Raw genomic sequence first — 23,392 nt, forward strand, 5'->3', positions numbered from 1 at the left:
AATATTATTAGTTTTTTTTTTTTTTTTTTTTTTTAATTGTGCTGTTTCTTGAGTTACATGTGATGAAATATGATGGTTTCTGATACTCAAGGTATGTGTTTCTGATTACTTTTATTTACTTAATGAAATCTTTTTCTTCATTTTTTTTTTTTTTTTTTTTTCCTTCATTTTTTTTTTTTATTATTATTTTTTGGATTACCATTATTACATTACTGTGTCTAATCTAGCATTCTGGAGCGTAATGTGATATTGAGTAATCGAATAAGATAATCGACTTAGATTATTTAAACGTTTGTATGATAATCAATGTTGTGTGATCAAAAATTCTAACTTTGAACTTGTACATCATATATCCGAAACTTACTCAATTGATGATTATTTGACCTAAGTAACAGCCTACTCATAATGTATAGATAGTTTACGCAAAGATTAGGAAATGGATATTGCACCTTTCTAAAATGCACATCCGAATTATATCTACAATCTTATAGAAGTTGGATGATTAGATAGTGTTATGTGATTAAGAATTATAATCTACAAGATGTACATGATGTTCATTTGACCATTGGCCTAATTATAAAGCATAAATAGTTTTACGATAAGACTAGAAACTGGATACTGCAACATTTTGAAATGCACATCTGAATCATATATACGATCTTATAGAATCGGGATAAAACAATTCTTGGTGAATGATTCTCTATTAGCTAGTCATGCAAATTTATGGCATTACTACTAGACTACTAGTATTTTGATTTTTTTTATGTGTTTCTTGAATGTAATGTTGGTTTTGTTAGATATTTACATTGGTGATATGTTAGATATTTAGTAGGAAAAGAAAATGATAGAAACCAACCTTTAGTGATCATTGGATGCAGGACACCCTATCTATCTTCTTTCACCACTTTGTTTGATACCCACAACCTGCCTAACTTTTTGTGTCCTTATCGATTTTGCGCATGTGATTTTGGTTACTTTTGGTTTTGGACTTTGTAATGTTGGTTTTGTTATGTTACATTGAGTAAAGCTTCGATCTTTTTCTTCTTTTGGTTCAACATTTGGAGAGATTCTTGGTTGCACTAATTTGTTTGTTTATCACTATTGTGAAATATAACATATTGTCGTGTTATGGTTTGTTTTTTTTTTTCTTTTTTCCCATCATATAGCACCAATAGATTGCGAATGCTTTTGTCTGTGGTCCAACTTTCCTCTTGGAATGTGTTATTTGAGGGTGTTATATGTGAGTTACAACTAACTGTTGCAACTTGAATTTGTACGGAGTAATAATCTGTATTTACTGTTTTGGTAGAACTGATATCTGGGTCAAGATAATTGGATTTGAGAAAAGGCAAGACATTTGCTATAATGAAAACTAGTGACTGAGATTAAAGTACAATTACAAATCTATCCTTACTAATTTAACTCTTCATCTATTCAAGTGATTAATGATAACATCAGATTATGATGATGATGATGATGATTACCTTTAAAGTGCACATCCAGAATCATTTTTTACGTTTAATTCCGTATTGTAAATCTTTTGAACGTCTCTTTTTGGAGGACTATGTATGATGGATCAAATGGTTGGCTACTATGGCCATTCTTTTGTTAATTGGTGATAAAGTGTGTTTTTCTTTTTACCAAGGGGTGTGATTTTCTTGCGATATCATGTTTGATGTGACTCGTAGACAATGTTGATCCAAACGGTTGCTCAGTGCTCCACTTCGCAAAGAAAAATGTTTTGATGTGATAATTGTTGGCTTCTGATGTTTTAAAGTCTATCCATTAGACTATTACAAACTAAGATATCATTATTTGACTTTGGTATTTGACAGTAAGCGTTATAGACGTAAGATGATATTTTTTTTTTTTTTTTTTTTTTTGTGTATGTTATTGCAGCGTGATCATTGTTTGTCTATATTCAATATTCAGAACGGCCAAAAATATCATTAAAAAACACGAGCTATCCTAGCAAGGAGTTAGAATAGACCCGCCACCAAATTACAACGGCTATACGTGCCTATCGTTGCAATTTACATTCTTTATACCTCTACTTCTATACCAATTAGACGAAAAGAGACAAATAGAACCAAATAAAATACAACCTTCATCGGACGCTGCTGAAATAACTGGCTATTTCTGAACTTCCAAATGTGCCAAACTGTAGTCGCAACGATGACATACAACTTGGACTTCGTATCCCCGGATTCGCGCCAATCTTCAAACAAAGCAATCCAATCGGTTCACGTGATTTTTGAATGACTAAATATTGATTATTACATGACTAAAATAAGTGAATTTACAAAAGGGTCATTATTTGTGCACTTTCCGGCGTACCTTATTCGGAGAATAAGGTGGAGTTGGTCAGATCACCGTGTATGTTGAATTGGGGGATGTGGGATGTGGTTGTATGCTTGTTGGCGATTCCCCGAAGGTAGTAAGAAAGTATCTTACTTTACGCCACCAAGATACGAAGGTAACTCATAGAGAGTTGTGTGTGTGTTTATTTGGGTGTGACTTGAGAAGATGGATTCTACCAGGGATCATGTCCCTCTTATATAGAACTCTTCTAGTGACTTATCTCATCCTCCAGTGTACGGGCCAGTCTTCGAGGCGATCCTTAGAAGGATAAGTTTGACTTTCCTTTTGGTCGACTGAGAAGGTTCAGAGATAGAGGAAAGTAAATTTGATGCATTCCTCTTTTAGCTTCTTGACGCTAGTATTTGAAATAAGTCATTCCGCTTACCACTTCTCGTTGACATATATGGTCTTGTGACTTATGCTTATGTCCTTGTCTATTGGTAAGCGTGATACCTTCATGGTCAAATGTCTTCGGTAAAATAGTTCCGTATAACGGATATGGTATATTTATTAAATCAGAAGATCGACATGGCGATTTGGTGTATTCTATCTTTGTCTTTTGGATGGTAGTGTTTGAAATGAAGAACATCCCGCTCTCAACTTTTCTCTGACATATGTAGTCTCGTGACTCTTATTGAGGTCTTCGTTCATTGATAAACATGATACCTTCGTGACTTTGCTTCATTTAATTGTTAGGAGACGGGGTAAACTATCAGTCATCATATCACAAAACATACAAAGGAATGGGTAAGTTATGTAGCAGTACATACGATCTTAATGGTGAATAAATTGATCTTGATGGTGTAAAAGAAATGTGCCAAGCATCCATCTTTATTCTCTCTTACAACATTTTTTTTTTTTATTTTTTTTTTTATTTTACAAAATTAACAGTTTTGAAGTTGATTATTGGTTGTTTCTAATTGATCAAAAACTGATTCATCTGGCCTTGAGATATCATTGTTCAGCACACAATGCCATAAAGTCGATAACTCAAAGTCAACCTTGAGATATCGTTGCTTGAAACCCTTGGCAAGCAAAGACATCTGGTCATCCGCTTCTAACGATTTAGGTGTTGATTCGTGAGTAAGATCCAGGTCAAGAAATAGCACAAAACATCGGTGATTCATTGGTAATATGGTCTGCTACTAGTGACATGCGTATCTCATTTACTTACTGGGGGATGATATGTACACAACTCATTTTTGTTATGTACACAATCATCATGCTTTACAGTGTTGTAGTATTGTATTGTACACACTATAAAGCATAATGGTTGTGTACATAACAAAAATGAATTGTGTACATATCACTCCCCTTACTAAAATCGATGAATACAAATCAAATTATTATTCCAAACAAGACGAAAACTATATTTTCACAATACCATTCACATCATCTCACTATTTCACTTTCATTTCATTATCATTACTAACTCATTACATTTCACTCTCATCCATTATATAGCCATCACACACTTCCTCACACTACTAAATTCATTAACATCCATTATATAGCCATCACACACTTCCTCACACTACTAAATTAATTAAAGGTAGAACCTTGAATGCAAAATGTACCCAAAATGTTGCTCTTGAATGAAAATGCCATTTATTCAGGAAATGAAGAACGGATCAATACTTGCTAGCCTTTATTGGGTAGCCACTGATATCAGTGCCAACATTGAGCATAACTTTGGCAAGACATTGGCAAGAGCCAATAGTAGTGGTCTAACAAAGACTAAAGTTAGAAAACACCATTGGCTTTTATTATGTGTGTCTACGTGCTTCAAAATCGAACATTAGCCTAGCACATCACAATGGTACTATACTACCACTAGCTTTTTAAAAACCAAATAACATTTTTTTCTAATATTGTATAGATAATTGAAATAGATACTACGATGCATGTTTTCGAATTCGTATCCTCTCACTAACCAAAACAGACATCAAAACGGTCCTAGATATAAATTATAACTATAAAGAGAAGCATACGGAACACAGAAAGGAAAAAAAAAAAAAAAAAACATAATGTGCTAGAAAAAAGATAGCCCCCTAGCAGCATCGGTAACAAATCAAGCATCAGCATCATCTCGCTTCTGCTTCTTTTCAGCATGCTTATTGCCTTCAGCGTTAGCCTTAGCTTCACGTCGCTCCCTTTTAGCTCCCTTCACCTTAAAAGGTAAAGAAGCACTTCCAATCTGTACATAACACAATTATTATCGTGTAACCAATAACGTCACTTTACATAGCAAAAATTGTACAGAAATTGACTTCAAATACGGAGGTCGTCGACAGGCCTGGTTTATTGGAGGTGCAACAAGTGCAAGTGCACAGGGCCCTTTTTCATTTGGGGCCCACTAAAAATTACATCTCGGTACATATAGAGGTTTTATATACAAAAATCAAATTTGCATCGATGGCCTAATTGTTTTGAATCAAATTGCAAGTCTTAAACACTTAAGTACCCATAGAGCAGGCTCCATTTCTCCAATTTATAATTTTCTTTTGTTAAAGAAAATTGATTGATGATTTATTCATTTGAAGAATCATTATAAAACTACAAAGTTCATCCAAAATCATCACTGGAGTGTTATTTTTAAGCTAATCAATTTAAGTATTTATAACTTTTTATACATTAATAATTAATAATATATTGTAAAAATAATTAGTGTGGATATATGAAAGACCAGTGTAGACTTACTGACATATTCGATCTTCATATAAGAAATTCGAACTCGTTTAAGTTGGGTTCGGAATAAGCTTTAAAAGATTAGCCGTTTATAAAAGGGCCCATATCTTGTGTTTCGAACAGGGCCCTCTGAATCAATGAGACGGCCCTGGTCGTCGACTACTAATTCACTTATTCACTTTGCACATTCAGTTAAAAAAGCTAGAAAGGAACGTGTAGCCAACTAGGCATACCTATCATCTATCTCACCATACATGCACTTTATACATAATCAGAAGAAGAAAAAAGCTTTCTATCAAGAGACACAGATACAGAGTTGGTTGTAAAGTAGCCGTTTTGTTATATTGTTTATACCCATCATCCAAAAGATGTGTTCCTAACAATGACTAGGATATAATGCAGCCTATCAGTTTCAAAACAGTCAAATTATATTATATTATATTATATTATATTTATATAATTATATTAGATATTATATTATATTATAAATACCTCTAGATTTTTGAATTGTTTTAAAGTGCAGATACAACAGCAAAAATCGAGAGACGGGTGAAGTAGTAATATCACTCACCTGTTGATCTGGAACATAAACCTTGCCGATTTTCCCCTCAATTGGATCTTTGCTTACATTTTTCTCCTGAAAATATGACAATTAGAAAGAAAAAAACCATAAACATTAAAAAACAACTGCAAATAATCTCAATACAGGGAAAAAAAAGTGTTGTAATCTTCAAAAAACAAACCTTCTTCTTGATTAACTCGGGAGCAATTTTCATAGCTTCCTTCTTTAAACCTTCATCAGGAAGACGATGTCTTCTGAATACCAAATCCATAGAGGGACCCACCTCAATCAACTCCATCTTCGGGACAACAGTACCAGACTTTTTAAGCCTCAAAGCACATTGTGTAAAAAACACTCTGTTAGATGAAAGAGCTGTACAAACGTACACACGATCTAACCCCGCAAGATTTAAACTTTTGACAACTTGACCTCTGAATAAATCAAGCAAAACCTCTTTAAGGTGTTTTAGTTCTATAACATTTTCAAATTCTTCTCCCATAAAAGCAAAAAATGGCTTTGATCCGATCAATGGAGCTAGTTTCTTATCATACGAAAACGATGCCATACTTTTGAAATTTTCAACTCCCACTTCCACAAGGTCGTAAATATGATGATCATATGTTCGTCCTATTACAAGATTATCAGGCCGCTTCTTTGAGTGTGAACCAAACTGCAACAAGAATTATTTCTTTTATATACTAATTTTCACAATTACAATAACACATGTATCTCAAAGAGGGAGTAAATTTATACCTAATTGCTCAAACAGTAAAATAAAATATAGATATATAAGTATTTGTAATCAAATATGACATGCTAAATATTTGTAAAAATACGACCCGCTCATTTTGTCACTTAATGTAAGCATTTAGCTTAGCTTACCACAAATAGACTGCAATCGGTTTTGAGAGAATAAAACTCAAGTGAAGATTCACCTCCACTTTCAAAAGGCCTAATGTTATCGTTTCTTCGACTATATTTCACAGAATTATCCTTCTTTAAATGATATATTTCTGTCAATACAGAATTTAGAACATTGCTAGTTTTCGTTCCATGTAATATCAGTGTCTTTTTCCCAAGTTCCACCTGAATAAAATTGATACACAATTAAACATTCCATTCATCCCAACAACAACAACAAATCAATCAATATATTAATTTAATATTTAAATAAAAACAAACAATAAAAATCACCAGTTTTGGTGCACGTTTCTCAAGCTCTCTTTTGGCTCTCAGCGATTTAGGGGTTTTAATTCGCAACATGATATATAACTGCAATAACGTCGACACATGAAATTCATGAGCATGATATCGAGACATCAACATCCTATAAGCCATTAGCTACTAAATACATATAGATATACACACCTATTTACACATATGAATACATACTATGTAACATGAGTATTGAAAACCCTAAATTAGATAAACTATATGTATAAAATATCACCACGTATTTCACTAACAGTTAGTAAGTTAGAAATTAGGGCGGAGAAGACATTACCGGAAGCAAAAGTCCACGGCGGCGGCAAATAGTTTTTATTTTCAGAGAGCGAGAGATAAAGAAGGCCGGTCTCACCCTAAATAGTTTATTTTAATTTCTAATTTTCTGTATTTTCATTGTTGCCCCTTTAATTTTGGGTGTTTGGCTAAAAAATACTCCGTACTGGCCAAGTAATATAATTACGTTTTTCACATAAGGTGTTTGTTTTGTTTTGTTTTGTTTTTTTATTTTTTTTTTTCCCTTATGATGAGGTGTTTTTTTTCCTTCGCATAAGACCATCTTTAACGGACCTGCTCACCTCAATTTGGATCCGACACGCCTCTAGTGAAACGCATTGGTGGCGCTTGATGTTGGCGTGCTAGCAACAAGTACATGAACAAAATTGGTGTGCAACATATTTTACTTGTTTTTGATTTGTTCTATTCTTTTTTTATTTATTTTTTATCCACTATTACACCCAACTTTCAATCATATATTAAGATATCGCCTAACACTCACCTCAACACGTCACCCTATTATTTCTCAGTTTACCAGCACGTGTGTCAAGCACCCCGCCCCAACATATCAACACGTCACTTTTGCCCGCCATGATTAAAGATGGTCTAAGACAGTCTCCAACGCGCGTGCTTGGCTTCATTTTTGGACGAAAACGCTTCAAGCACGCTTCTTATACGGCGTGTTGAGGAAGAAGATTGTTTGACGTGCTCATTTTGGCACGGGAGTAAGTCTAGCTTGTTAAGTTGATTCACCATTTATATTGGTCAATTATTTATTTTTAATTTTAAAAATATTTTTTATATCCTTATGACACCCAACCTTCAATTATAATTTCACACATCACCTAACATGCCACTCAACACGTCACCCCGTTATTTCTCAGTTTACCAGCACGCTCGCCAAACATTTCACCTCTACTCATCAACACGCCACTTTTACCCCCTATGGTTGAAGATGGTCTAAGGTGTTTCTTTTTGGCATAATGTGTTTGTTATTCGGTTCACTTATCCTTATGATATCCCACTTTCGATGTTTGTCATATCAGTTTTAATAGCTTATGAAAATTTATAGGGACTTGAGTTCATAATTTTAGTAAGCTATAAGTCATAAGTTTTGTTTGGTAAGTCATAAAAAATAACATTTATAAGAATCGAAAGCTCTTAAAAAATATACTCCTCATAAATAGTTTATTAAATAAAGTAGAATTATAAGATCTGGAATTACCTAAAAATCCTTCATTAAGTTATTTCACAAATTATTTAGTTGTTTTTTTCGTTATTTTATAAATATAAGCTTCAACTCCAATTACCTATCAAACAAATATGAAAAATAATAAGTTCGAGTATCTAATTTTGTAAATAAGCTCCAATTTTAACTTGATGACTATTTTTGTTCAAACATACCCTTTAACCTTGAGAATCTCCAATATTTTTGTTACAGTGAGTCTTTCAACAAATATGGCAATTGCTTAATTAGTCATCGTACGTGATTTAAGCGAGTTACTAAATAACTCAAAAATTTTACTTACAATCGAACTCGATTTCTAAATATGTATTTAATATTCTGTATGGGTTTGATTTATGCTTTTGTGATTATTTTCAAAGCTATAAATTGCATACAAGTACAACTATTGTCATATTGTCAACTACTTTTCCTTTTTTATACCTTTTTTTAAAGGCTAAGTGGCTAACGCACACATACCTAACACGATTTTTACATGAATATATACTTTCTATCACCTATGACTTGAATCGAGTGGTGGAACTTGAACATTTGTGTTGAAAGGCCAAGGTCATTAGAAACTTGAATGATTTCCTTGATTGATAATAAACCCTTTAAACTTCATTGGTGTATTGCGATGTTACTCCAAACAACAAACTTTCTTACATATGTTATTTTTATCTCATAGTAAATGCATCCCATGAATTCACGAAACCAATTTAGATAGCCATATTACTTATGCGACCCCACAACGTTAGTTATTAAACCTGCTCATGTTCGTCTCATATATTTCACGATCAGATGATTTGTAAAAGTAGCAATTAAAATATATAAAATGAACAATTTTATACCTTAATATATTATGTACTAGAAAAAACTCCTCTATCTGTTGTTATTTTTTAAAAAATTACTCCGTATTTTGTACAATGTAATTTAATGTAAATCACAATTGTATACCATATGATAAAAATTGCGTTCATTGTGTTTCTTTTAACCGAATATTTAGGATAAAAACTCTTCTTAAAATTGTTTATCAAATAATTCTGGAGGGCCATTTAACTTAAAAGCATTTAATTACCCATATGATATAAATAAATTAATGCACTACTCTTATTATTAAAGGAGACTATGGCCCTCTCTAAACTACAAGAGGTTATGTCTATGCTTGAACCTATGATTTAAGGTCAAGGGAACACTCCGATATTGTCGATGACTCTTTTATTCTTTTTACCTACAAATCTAATTTGAATAGGTGTTGATATTCTCAATCATTATTGTGTATCAAAAATAATTTGTATGATAGAAGTACCTAGTGTATAAACCCAATGACATCAACATTCTGTAAAGCTGTAAAACACACTATAATATGAATATTTTTTACTCATTTAGTAGTTATGAAGTGTCAAATTTCAAATTCGAGACCTTGTACTATTTGTAGCATAATTTAGTCTACCTTTTAGTAAATTCCAAACTTTGTGAAAAGAGAGAAACCGAGCACGTATGTTTATTGAGACACTTGTCAATCTTTAATCCCATGTGACACTCCTAGTAACATAAATGGATGACGTGTCACAATAGTCTGTCTTCACGTGTTCCACGTCATCTTCTAGTACATACATACATACATACATTAAGCATTAAGCAATAAAACCAAAACTCAACATACGTGCCACCAAGTCAATTCAATTAGTCAACCCCATATCTTTTCCAATTACCTCAACAATGAGCCAGGGACAACCGCGAAGACCACAATCTGAAGAACAACAATCACATGAGCCCATAAAATACAGTGACGTTTTCAACGTCTCCGATCACCCCACAAGATGCTGCTGACATGCAAGCCGCCGAGAATTTAGTTCTCGGCCAGACTCAAAAAGGTGGTCCGGCTGCCGTCATGCAGTCCATGGCTGACGTCAACAAGAGCCTTGGAGTTCTTGGCGATTACGGAGATAAGGACCCCGGTGTTGCAATTTCCGACACCGAGTTCGCTGGACATCGTATCATCACCGAGTCCCTTGGTGGAGAAGTAAGCTTTATCGATATCTAATATATTACTCCCTTACTCTAAAAAGTATGGTCCCTAAAATTATTTTCTTAATATTACAGTAATAAATATTATTTTTATTTCGCTAAAGTTAGCTGAATCTTTTTAAGAAATAAATGAGCAGATGTATAATCATATCACTATGAAAATTTTACATAAGTACCCTTCAAATTGCATAGAAGACATATCAAATTTAGCTATAGGATGCCCTATATTTTTGGAATTAAACGGTCACTAAATATAATTAGACCACTCCGAAATTTCATTGAACTTTGATTCTGAAATCACCACTTTACCTTAAAGTAACAAATAGGGTAATAAAGAAAAGTTATTTTGAAACTAACAAGCATGGTGGTTCGCGCTTCACCGTGAGAGGTCGCGCGTTGCCACTGTTGTTTATGGTAGAAAGAAAGTTAAAAAAATTGGACCCAAATAGTAGGAGGGAGTAAATTGTAAACAAGGTGTGCGAGGACTAAAAACGGACAAAAAGAGGAGAGGGTAAATCGTAAATAACGAAGGGTGTAAATGAAAAATGGGCGAAGATCGAAAGCGAACAATTGAGAGTGGAGGGATTAAATTGAAAATTTTCAATTTGAAATTGAAGGTTGAGGGATAATAAACCCGAGCCTACACACCCAACCCGAGCCTGAGACGTAGCACCAGAGCCTAGGCTCGGGCCTGAACCTATTTTTTTGGGTGAAACAATTTAGGAGTAAAACATGCTCAGATTAAAATTTGGGTTGGAAAATTATGTACAGGTATTGGGCCAGTATGTCCGTACCAACTTGGCTTCCTCTCCAGCTCCGGCGAAGTTGGGTGGTGATGCGGTTACGATTGGAGAAGCGTTGCAAGCAAGTGCGGTGTCAGCAGGTGGCAAACCGATGGATGAAGGTGATGCGGCTGCAATTCAAGCGGCCGAAGTCCGAGCAAGTAGCCGCAGGCAGGCAGTTCCAGGAGGTATAACTACAAGGGCTCAAGCAGCGGCAGCCCGGAACGCTCGAATTGTTCATGATGAAGATAAAACTAAGCTAGCAGATGTCGTGGTGGCAAGTGTTTTTTGATCTCTTCTCCTTTTTATAATATTAGTCCAATAAAATGATTATTACTTTTATTGAACTCCCAGTTAGTGATTTTTGTTTAGCATGATATTAATCTTTTTAGCCTTGATAGCCAACTTAATAAATTATTCTAAGAATTATGAGCGTATCATTTCAGTTCGTTTCTTCCTTTTAGTAGCTATTAGTTGTGGAACTTAGAATATTTGTTTTGGACTTTTTGACTTTTCAAAGTCTATAATGATAGGACAAATAGTTCTTTTAGACGAAAATTGGATTTCTTGAAGTAAGGCTAACTGTTTGGATGTAGGATGCGAAATCGTTGATGTCTGAAGACAAGCCAGCGACAAGGGTGGACGCTGAAGATGTGATATCAGCGGAGATACGTAACAAGCCACACCTGGCTACCTACCCAGGAGGTGTAGCATCCGCTGTTGCTGCAGCGGCCTCAATTAACCAAAAGAAGTGAAATTTGGTTAATTGTGGCCAAGTATATAAAAAACAAATGTAATATAATACTCCCTATAAAATAGGTTTATTATGATGATAAATGATAGATGTATGATGACATGTTCCCTATGAATAAAAGTATAAAACTTAGTTTTCACTATTAGTATAGATAGATCTGCCAACGGTTGTCATAAGATTATCAATCTCAGCATTGGAAAGTTCTCCAGCCCTGTAAATTATTGTTTCAAAAGCTTAGTATGGAATATGTATTTTGTAAACAATGAATATCTAATTCACAAATGATAACATCCGTTGATTGATTACGGATACAATAATGAACCATGTCAACTTAACATAGTAAAGAAGTTCAAAAAATCCCAAAAGCGTTGCAGAGTGACAAAACTAGTAAAGTAGTAAGTACTCCACAAAATAAAATCTACCTAGAAATAAAGAGTAAGCCAAATTGAAATCGAATTGGACAAAATATACAAAATTAACAACATGCAATTAACATAAAACAGTACACAATATAATCAAAGAGCTATATTACATGACCTAACAAATCATATTTACAAAAAGATAATGCCCAACACATTTGTTAAAATGTTAGTGCACAACTCAAGTGGCGCAAGTTGCTCAACTTGCTCAATTTGATTTTCGAACTTTATTGCTCAAGTTGCTCAACTTGTCCAAGTGGGTTTAGGTCATTATTGACTAAATTAATGGTTATGGTATTTAGTGGCCAACTTGATATTATCTTTTATGGCATACTTGCTTAATCAAGTTGCCTTTTATTTTGTTTTATTAGGCCTAGTTGTTGGTGTGTTCACATGTATGCTAGTTGTCATATTAGTGTGTTCACATGTATGCTAGTTGTCATCTAGCTTTACAAGTGGGTCTAGTTGTTGATATGTTATGATTATGTTTTGCTTTAATCCGCTATATAAGGATTTGATTGTAACCATTTGAAATCAATCCAACACATTTAGTTTTTCTTCTTGTTCATATTATTTCCTTAACCTTTTATTCATAGCAAATAACTTGTTGTTTTATGGTATCTAAAGCTTGGTTCTAAGTTAAACTTTTGTGTGCAATTACTCAAAGTTTACTCAAAAGTTCCAAACTAGTTATCATGCTATCAAAAAAGGAAGGCACAAATGGAAACAATGGTGGTATGGTCAATGGAATGGAGAAACTTGTAGGTAACAACTACAAGTATTGGAAGATGTGTATGGAGGCTTTTCTTCAAGGTCATGATCTATGGGAACTTGTGGCCGGAGGTGAAGCCATAATTCCCGTAGAAACTCTAGAGAATGTAGAGTCTCGAAGAAAATGGAAGATACGATGTGGAAAGGCTCTCTTTGCATTGAGAACATCAATTAGCAAAGAGTTCATAGAACACGTTCGTGATATTACTTCTCCAAAAGAAGTATGGGATACTCTTGAGAAACTCTTTTCTAAGAAAAACACCGCAAGGTTACAATTCTTGGAAAACGAGTTAGCAATCTTAAGACAAGAAGGTATGACTGTTTCCGAATATTTCTTACGGGTCAAAAATCTCTGTTCTGAAATATCAGAGATTGATGCCAACGAGAAAATTAGTGAAGCTCGTTTGCGAAGACATCTAATTCGCGGTTTGAAGAAAGAGTATGTCCCGTTCATAACCTCTATTCAGGGGTGGGCTACTCAACCTTCAGTTGAAGAATTGGAGAATTTACTCTCTAATCAAGAAGCTTTGCCCAAGCAAATGGCTAAAGGATTTGAAAATGATGCGGTATTGTTCTCGAAAGGAAAGAACAAGAAGAAGATTTCATCCAACGAAGACGACAAGGAAGATTCATTCCGCAAGAAGAATGAAGAGGAGAAAGAGTCTTTAAGTGATGATGAAAGTGAATACAAAAAAGGAAACCTCCAACATGTTACAAATGTGGAAAGGTTGGTCATATTAAGAGATTTTGTCGTTCCAAAGTCACAAAAGAAAACGTGGCTTGCACAAGCAACGATGATGAAGTGAAATGGGAACAATGTTTTACCATTGACACGGTTGGGAAGACGAATCAATGGGATTTTGATTCGGGTAGCTCTCGTTGTATGACCAGTGATGAAACCATCCTTTGTAATAAGGAAGTTGTTAGTAATGTTCTTTTCTCGGAAGAAAAAAAAGGTCTAAGTGTTGATGAAGTTGGGAGCATTGTCTTTCTATCAAAGTTGATGATTCGGTTGAACTTCTCATGGTGAAGACTCTACACAAATTTCAGAATCAAGGAGTTATGATGCTGAAAATGGAGTTGAAAATGAAGAAGTAAGTGACAAATCGGATGAGAAGAAATCAACAAAGGAGGAAAGACAACCCGGGCATCTCAATGATGATGAGATGGACATCAACAAGGTATTTACATGTTTTTCTTCAGGTGGCGTTTTCGAGGAACCGACAAGTTACAAGGATGCCAAAGATTCTCCGGATTAGAGAATAGCAATGCAAGAAGATAATGGTGCATTGGAGAAGATTGAAATATGGGAGGTTGATAAGAAGCCGGAAGCAAATAATCCGGTTACTTGTAAGTGGGCTAACCTCTTGAAGAACTCGTATGGAACCATTAATAGGTTCAAGGCTCGGTTTAGTGATGATCTTTTGGGTCATTGTAAAATGAAGAATCAGGGGGAGATTGGTTGTTTTCTAAGGGTGAAAATCGGTAAGCTAGAAGATGGATTTTTAATCTCTAACAAGGGTTATGCAAGGGGTATCTTGGAGCATTCTAACATGGGGGATTCAAGATACATGATTACTTCAATAGAACCAAACCTCAAGCAAGAGAAAGATTGTGAGAAGGAGCCAAAAGAGTTTACTTGGTTAAAGGGATTGATTGGTGATATACTTCAACAAGTATATGGTGTTGTCAAATTGAATTGTGACAACGGAAGTGCAATCAAGCTAGCTTCGATGCCTATGTTTTGTTCACGTGCTCAGCATATAGAAATGCTTTGTTGGTTTATTCGTGAAAAGGTTTGTGATAACGCCAAAATTATACATGTTTATTGTCGTTATTTCGATCCATTGTTGTTCCATTTGTATGTAATTGTTATACGTATGTATTGTAATTCATGTACATTTGTAAAAAGTCCATTGTGAATGAATAAATGAAGACCAACAGCGAAAACAGAGTTAAAACGAAGATCGAATGCGTAAAACAGCCCGAAACCACTGAAACAGGTCCAAATGCGGCGCATCTCTCTTAGATGCGGCGCATCTTTACACCAAATAACTCCCGACAGTTTCAGATGCGGAGCATGAAGACTTCTGGGCCAAAATAGCAACAGATGCGGTGCATCTGAGATGGATGCGGAGCATCCAATCCAGATGCGGCGCATCTGTCCCAGATGCGGCGCATCTGACCCCCTGCCGACAGTCCTGAGTGCAGAATCGAGCTGGAATCTACTGAACGTAAAGAGATGCGGCGCATCCCAAAGAGATGCGGCGTATCTGGTCACTTTCTGGCCAAAATACCTAACTTTTGAGGCTATTTAATGAAGCAAATGGCTACTTACTTGGGGACCTTCACTACTACATTCTCCCCCAGTTTTAAGACGATTTTCAAGGTCCAAGGAAGGCTGCAAGTTAATCTCCACTCTTTCAACATCAATATTAAGCTAGGATCGTTTATCGCAATTGGTACTATTGTTCTATATCTTTTTAACATGAATTCAACTTGTATTTACTGTTTCATTAGTTCTACTATGATTATGTTAGGCTAAAAGCCTTGTGTGTTTGCTTCAATGTAAGATTTATGGCTTGGGATTGTTCTATACTTTGATGTTATGCTAGTTATACATATGTTTGATTGATTTAATTATCTAGTTCAACCGTAAGAACCATTGTTATGCATGTTTAGATCATTACTTCAATTATATAGATTGCAACCTATTAATGTGAGTTAACTAGGAAAACAATCTATACTTCAATACATCTAGTAATCTAGACGATTAGATACATACACTTAAGTGATTTTGTTATGTGTTTAATTCGGTAATTGAATAAGTTCCAAAGCAACATAGTTATGAAATTACCTCAAGTGATTGTTGTAATTAAGGTTTCACATGAGTTTAACCGGGTTGAATCTAGTTAGTTAATCAATCTAAATCACCATGTTCTTTCAAGAAATCCATTGTTGTAACTATCTTTATATTCTAGTTCAATTATACGAGTTATGACTTGATTTATGTGAATTTATCAAAGGCTATAATTTGTACTTCAACACCTAGTGATCTAGACACCTATATGTGAATATAGGATGGTAATTGGATGATATTTAGGTTTTACAATCATGTAGTTTACTTAGAGTGATCTTAGTAAACTAGGTTTTATGTGAATTTAACCAAGAAAGAATCCTGTTGATTAAACATAGTTCTTAAGTTTATAGATATTGTGAAATTGATATAAACTACTCTTTTGTAACTATCGCATAACGGTTTTAATTATAAAAGAACAATCTCTGTCATCTATCAAGCATAGAAGTAAACACCGCATTCTCATTATTGTCATTCATTATATTTATTTACTGTTTCGTTAAACAAAAACACAACTTCAAATATAAACCCCCTTTTTAGAATAATTAATCGTGGTAAAATCATTTAAACAAACTTCTCCCTGTGGATCGAACTGGTCAATTTACTTGCTAGTTACTACATGATCGGGTTTTAGTTGCATGTATTATGTGTTAATTATTAAGCATATTGTCTACATTTTAAAGGTTACGTCTTGACACATCAGTTTGTAGCGGGGATATAAAGCTCACAAAGATATAGACGGATGATGTCTTTACTAAAGCTTTGATGAAGATCAAGTTTCTAGAGTTTCGAGAGGTTGTCGGAATTTTTGATCGGGAGTTTGCACTAAGAGGGAGTGTTAAAATGTTAGTGCACAACTTAAGTGGCGCAAGTTGCTCAACTTGCTCAATTTGATTTTCGAACTTTATAGCTCAAGTTGCTCAACTTGTCCAAGTGGGTTTAGGCCATTATTGACCAAATTAATGGTTAAGGTGTTTAGTGGCCAACTTGACATTATCTTTTATGGCATACTTGCTTAATCAAGTTGCCTTTTATTTTGTTTTATTAGGCCTAGTTGTTGGTGTGTTCACATGTATTCTAGTTTTCATATTGATGTATTCACATGTATGCTAGTTGTCATATTAGTGTGTTTACATGTATGCTAGTTGTCATCTAGCTTTACAAGTGGGTCTAGTTGTTGATATGTTATGATTATGTTTTGCTTTAATCCTCTATATAAGGATTTGATTGTAACCATTTGAAATCAATCCAACACATTTAGTTTTTCTTCTTGTTCATATTATTTCCTTAACCTTTTATTCATAGCAAATAACTTGTTATTTTAACAGTCACAAAGTAATCTTGTGCCATGGATTAGTTGTATTGTTTGGTTATGTTTACCCTTGAAACTCAACATTCACAACTTATTAGTCCAGACCAAGTTTTTAATGCTAGTTGGCTTAAATCACTAGTTAAAAAATAAAATAAAATTGCAGCCCAGTCCGTTGAGTAATAACCAAAAAAAAAAAAACTTTAGCCTTTTAAGTTGACCCACCCAAAACTAAACTAAAAATGGAAACTGCAACCTTGGTCGTCTAATTCAATAGGGAAATCCAACCAACCCCCTTTTCCAACTATAAAACAAATACCCTAGCAGTACGTAGTCGATCTCATCATCATCATCTCGATTACAGCTACACAATTGTTGCTTAATTTTTTTATTAATAGTTTGTAGCCTTATTATTAATGTTAAGAAATTGAGTTGAATATCAACCGATGGGTCGACATTCAAGAAGCCTCCGCCTTTGTACTAGACGACATTTATTTGAACTCGAACTCCTCGATTATGACAGTTGGTACTACATATTTCAAAAATTAAACTCAATTATTGATCAAGATTCTTTCGGTCTAACCTGTTCTACTTTTCGTCGTATTCAAAATTCAACGAGTCGTAAATCCTTGAAAATCCGATGCTCAATCGGTCATACTATCGTTGATTCCTTTATTATCAATAAATTGCTTAGCCGACATGCTACTAAATTAGAGACATTGACTCTTGGTGGTTGTGTTCGAGGTTGCCAACATATCACATATTCATGTTTAACCCCATTGCTAAAATATGGATCTACGTTGCACTCTCTTTATCTTGATCATTGTGGTAGCATCACCGACACAGAACTTCAACTAGTTGCTTCTGCTTGTCGGTTGTTGTCTGTTATCAGCCTTGCTTATACACGTATTAGTGATGATGGGTTGAAAGTTTTATCAAAATCATGTAAATTCTTAGAGGAGTTGAATCTTAGAGCATGCGATTATATTAGTGACCATGGGATCTTTTATCTAAACCAAAATTGTCGTCAACTCAGAGCGCTCAGAATAAGAGGTTGTTATAATATCGGTGGTGCGGGCTTTAGAGACTGTTCTCCAACTCTTGCTTGTTTAGAAGCTTTTGATATTCAATTGGAACCTTATATGGGTGTTAGTCATATTGTAAGTGGAGGTGGTCTCGAGTATTTAAGTCTTGGTCTTTCCTTTTTTAATGGCAACCGCCTATCTACAAATTTCTTATTGGATCCTATTGGTTTAGGATTTGGTTCAAAACTTAAATATCTTAACATTAGTGCCTCTAGAGTTGATGATGGTGTTATACTTAAAATCTCAAGAGGGTGCCCACTGTTACAAGAGTGGAACTTAACATTTTGTGGTGGGATTGAGATTTCTGGTTGGGAGTCAATTGGATTATATTGTCAAAATTTGGAGACACTTCATGTTGCAGGTTGTGACATCCACCTTTGTGAAAAAGGATTGGTATCTATAGGTGCGGGTTGCAAACGCCTTTCTTTGTTATTCATTGACGAAGAATTCAGTTGGAACGATGATCTTACTAGTTTACAAAGACAAGGTGTTGAGATCAAATTTCAAGAATCATGGAATGATGTCCCAAGCTGGGCATTTAAAACTCTTGAAAATGAAAGAGGACATTGAAGAAGATTCATTCTTTACTTCGATTCATACATCCGTTTAATTTTTTTTATTGTATTAATGCATGATGCTATTTAATATTTTAAAACTCTAAATATGCTGTTTAGTTTATGTGTTCCCTTTTATACATTCAATATCTTTTTTTTTTTTTTTTGAAAAGCAACTATGAATTGGTATTATTAACAGAAATATACAAGGGAGAATGCATGGGACATTTGATCCCCCAAACATTCTGATGAAACAGAAACCTCACATGGCCAAGTGCATTTAACAAGAAAGCCCGCACCTTGGTTTAAAAACACAAAGCTACAAAGCTTACAGAGAACTCACAAAAACAAATAACACAGGGCACAACCTATTGAACTTAACCTGGATCAAAAATCAGTTTCGGACTTAATAACCATTTATGCCAATCTAGAGATGTAATCTTCGATCGATTGCTTATCCATTCGAAAGCTTTGAGTTGGATTTCGCTTACAATTTTTGGAGCAGCCCACGAATCTTGATGAAAGACTTTTTGATTCCTGTTCTTCCAAATGAAATATCCGGACACCCACTTAGTGGCCTGCCATACGAGACTTATCAACTTTGACGAACCGATACCACCGTCTTCCGAGAACAATTCAGATAGAGAAGCGTTACCCGAAAAGCTAATACCCAACCAATTAAAAATCCTAATCCAAACCTCTACCGCATGCTTACACTGAAAAATAGAGTGTTCCACCGATTCCGGGTAGTCGTTACAAAGTGGACATAAGACTGAGTCGAGATCCACGCCACGTTTTTCGAGTTCAATTCGAACCGGAATGCGTTGTCTAAGAGCCCGCCAAATAAATAACCACACTTTTTGTGGGATCATTCTGTTTCGCATGGTACTAATGTCGAATCCATGATCAGCCAAAATGATATCATCAATTCTTTTGGTCATGGCCTTTGTTTTGTACACCCCACTGTCATCCAACTTGCACACCCATGAGCTACCACCATTAACTAAACCTGAGATTTGCTGTACCTGCCTGATTAATCCGTCGAGTTCACCACACAACCTTCCGGACAACATCCTTGACCATTCCCATGAAAAAGACCAGCTGCCATTATCGAACGTGACCCTATCCTTCACAGTAGCATTTTGATCTAATTCCAGCGGAAACAATCTGGGAAACTTGTCTTTCAGTCTCGTGTCCCCAACCCAAATGTCATTCCAAAAGAGCGTATCTCTACCATCACCTATCTTTCTTTCAAATAGCACATTAAAATCCAAACCAATATTAAACAAATCCCATTCCAATTTGATAATATTACCCCATACAGAATTGAAGTTAACCGAAGAGCCTTGATTAAGTTTTCCCAACCCCCATCCCACCCATAGATACTTTTAATAACCCTTACCTATCTTAGTTGACAATTTTATATCCATGTGAAAGACTTTCAGATATATTTTTCTATGAAGCTTAAAGTTGTGTATTTTGTTTTTGAAATTGTATATATCGTTATCTATACATACTTTAACAACTAAAGGAGGTGTCCCCAAGCCTAATGCCGCCCTCCAATATTTGTTTTGATAAATAGATAGATGTTTATGCAGCCAGCTAGCTGATTAAAGAATGACTTTTGAAGAGTATGAATTTTTTCGATCGAATTAGTTGATCTCGAACCAACTATCAAATCAACTACAAAACAAGCAAATTCAACCGAATGACAAATAAAAGAAAACCATAAGCCAGAATCTCCAAATCAGCAAATATCCAGAAAGCATACTAGCAAAAACATCCAAGAAAGTACAACTACAGTCATAACTTAAATAGTTTACCCAAACATTCAAAACTGATGACAATAGAGATACATGATAATGTAAAATGACCAGAAACGCATATGATCTATCTCTTTTTGGACACACCAACAGTCTTTCCCCTACGACCTGTAGTTTTGGTGTGTTGTCCACGCACACGAAGACCCCAGTAATGACGAAGACCACGATGGTTCCTGTCAGTTAATCACAACAATCAGATAACCATGTCATCATCAACATGTTTCCAAAAAAAAAAAAATACATTGTAAACCCAATATATATATCTCAAAGTTACACTAGTTCTAAACTTAGATCATAAAAAGATAAGTTAAAAAAAAGAACAGGATAAACAAATCTACTCGCCTTCACAGTCATGATTTAATCATTCAAGATATAACACAGCAACATAAGTCCACCCAAATTGACCAATCCCCTTGCAGCATATTATTTTGTAGGTCCATTCGAGATATAACAGAGCAAAATAAATACCATAAAAGACTAAAAAATAAGATTTTATCAAAAAAAGGGACTAACCTGATCTTCTTCAGACGCTCAAGGTCATCTCTCAACTTCATGTCTAGAGCATTCGATGTCACTTGAGAGTACTTGCCATCCTTGTAATCTTTCTTTCTGTTTAAAAACCAGTCTGGGATTTTGAATTGGCGTGGATTAGCAACAATTGTCATAAGATTATCAATCTCAGCATTCGAAAGTTCTCCAGCCCTGCAATTATTATTTCAAGAAAGCTTAGTATAAAATATATATACTTTAGTAATAAATGAATATTATTTTCACAAATAATAACATCCGTTGATTACAGATACAACCATGAACCATGTCAACTTAACATAGTAAAGAACTTTAAAAAATCCCAAAAGCGTTATTGAAATCTACCTAGAGATAAAGAATAAGCCATATTGAAATCGAATTGGGAAAAATATACAAAATTAACACCATGCAATATAATCAAAGAGCTATATTACATGACCTGACAAATCATATTTACAAAAAGATAATGCAACACAGTCACAAAGTTAAAAAAAAAGCCCCATATTAAGTGAACGTTCCGAAATCCAAATTCAGCAATTCTCTTAAAAAACGAAGTCATACAAAAAGTGATGAGCAACAGATAAATGCCTAATGGACCCATCAAAAATTCACAAAAAAACATATATGCATTGAATCGAAGATAAAACTCCACAGTTTAACAATAACAGCATTACTCTGTATAAAATTCTGAAATAGATTTTTTAATTTGCCTTCTAATAACTTAATTCTAGCGACAGTAACCCGATAAACAATGTCAGCAGCTGCAATACATACATACAAGCAGAGAGCATAGACCACGAAATTTACAGCCTGCACAATAACACTTGTAGCGTGATTCTGTAATATGTGATTTTCCTAAAGCGTATATTATGGTGCAAAATTCAGTCTATTGAAATTGCAAATCCGTAAATTAGTCTAGCAGACCACAAATACCGTCAACAGTAGCAATACATAAACATATATCAAATCAAATAAATCAAATAAAATTATTCAAAAATCATTCAATAAAGTATACAGTGAAATTCACTAATACACACTCAGAACAAATAAAAAACTAATATATATACAAATTCTACCTCTTGTTCATGTCGACGTCAGCTTTTTTGCAAACGATGTTAGCAAAACGGCGACCGATACCCTTGATCGACGTCATAGCGAACATAATTTTTTGCTTTCCGTCAACATTCGTGTTCTGTACACGAAGAATGTGCTGGAAATCTTCATTTGCGACTAGAGACTGCGTAATTGTAAACGTAAATTAATAATTTAAACAACCGAAATTCAAATACAGATCCACATACAGTTAAAGAGATATTGAATTTGAGGGATCTGTTGTTTACCATGATTGCAGTCGGAGAGAGTTGCAGGTGATGACGGCGGCTGCTGTTTTGAAATGATGAAATCGCTGCTAAATTGCAAACCCTAGTTTTTTTGTTTAAGGATGAAGAAAGTTTTATATAATACGTATGTGTTTTATTGGGCCGGTCAGACATTTTCAATTATTGGGCCAAGTTAAGTTGAATGGGTATGAACTGGTCCATTTCGAGAATAGCTTTATAAATAAATTCTTGACATTTTTTATTTTTAGCATACTAAATTACTAGTTACTAGCTAATATATATAACCTTTATATAAGTATATATCATCATTCAAGTTGGATTCTATGATTTAATATTGCTTTACAGAAACATAATTTTGAATTACAAATATAGTTTACATATTACTCAGTAATATTAATATTAATTTCTGTCACTATTCTAAGAATCAAAGTATATTCCACCAAAATAAAATATATTGTACTCGCAATATGGTTTAGATCTTATAGCGAACCCGCGCTTCGAAGCGGGGTAATATGTTTTCTTTTACATTATTAATCGAATTAATTGTCGTACATTCTATTCAAATTAATTTTCAAATGTAACGATAAGATAATAGAAAGTAAAAATACAATCAATAATCAATAGTAATGATAATTTAAAAAATATTTTATAAATCATATGGTTTAAAAATAATGTGACGTAGATGTTTAAATTATTGTTAAAATAAAATATGTAAATTGCTCTATAAACATGCACCACCAACAAATATTGCAAAAATACAGAGATTAAATAAATATTGAAAACTCTTCACGAAGATGTGAAAAGCC

At 34.3% G+C, this 23,392-nt stretch overlaps 4 protein-coding genes and 1 pseudogene across 4 annotated transcripts; 2 read left to right on the plus strand and 3 right to left on the minus strand.

The window, feature by feature from the left end:
- Positions 1-4,218: 4,218 nt before the first annotated feature.
- LOC139899306 (ribosome production factor 2 homolog) lies at positions 4,219-7,161 on the minus strand. Its single transcript, XM_071882133.1, has 6 exons — positions 7,116-7,161; positions 6,806-6,883; positions 6,494-6,697; positions 5,793-6,281; positions 5,621-5,686; positions 4,219-4,558 (listed from the first exon to the last, which is right to left on the minus strand). Exons 2-6 carry the CDS (start codon positions 6,872-6,874, stop codon positions 4,433-4,435), a joined length of 954 nt encoding a protein of 317 aa, XP_071738234.1. The 5' UTR covers positions 6,875-6,883; positions 7,116-7,161; the 3' UTR covers positions 4,219-4,432.
- Positions 7,162-10,034: 2,873 nt separating this feature from the next.
- LOC139899307 (late embryogenesis abundant protein D-34-like) lies at positions 10,035-12,138 on the plus strand (annotated as a pseudogene).
- A 5,564-nt stretch (positions 12,139-17,702) lies between these two features.
- On the plus strand, positions 17,703-18,911 carry LOC139902605 (F-box/LRR-repeat protein 12-like). Its single transcript, XM_071885212.1, has one exon. It carries the CDS (start codon positions 17,703-17,705, stop codon positions 18,909-18,911), a length of 1,209 nt encoding a protein of 402 aa, XP_071741313.1.
- Positions 18,912-19,223: 312 nt separating this feature from the next.
- On the minus strand, positions 19,224-20,215 carry LOC139902606 (uncharacterized). Its single transcript, XM_071885213.1, has 3 exons — positions 20,211-20,215; positions 19,387-20,143; positions 19,224-19,277 (listed from the first exon to the last, which is right to left on the minus strand). The coding sequence occupies exons 1-3, from the start codon at positions 20,213-20,215 to the stop codon at positions 19,224-19,226; spliced, it is 816 nt and encodes a 271-aa protein (XP_071741314.1).
- Positions 20,216-20,648: 433 nt separating this feature from the next.
- On the minus strand, positions 20,649-22,739 carry LOC139902607 (small ribosomal subunit protein uS13z/uS13y/uS13x-like). The gene is made up of 4 exons (XM_071885214.1): positions 22,587-22,739; positions 22,323-22,483; positions 21,232-21,420; positions 20,649-20,891 (listed from the first exon to the last, which is right to left on the minus strand). Exons 1-4 carry the CDS (start codon positions 22,737-22,739, stop codon positions 20,786-20,788), a joined length of 609 nt encoding a protein of 202 aa, XP_071741315.1. The 3' UTR covers positions 20,649-20,785.
- Positions 22,740-23,392: the final 653 nt, after the last annotated feature.

Source organism: Rutidosis leptorrhynchoides, chromosome 3, assembly GCF_046630445.1.
Source record: "Rutidosis leptorrhynchoides isolate AG116_Rl617_1_P2 chromosome 3, CSIRO_AGI_Rlap_v1, whole genome shotgun sequence".
Classification (NCBI taxonomy): Eukaryota; Viridiplantae; Streptophyta; class Magnoliopsida; order Asterales; family Asteraceae; genus Rutidosis; species Rutidosis leptorrhynchoides.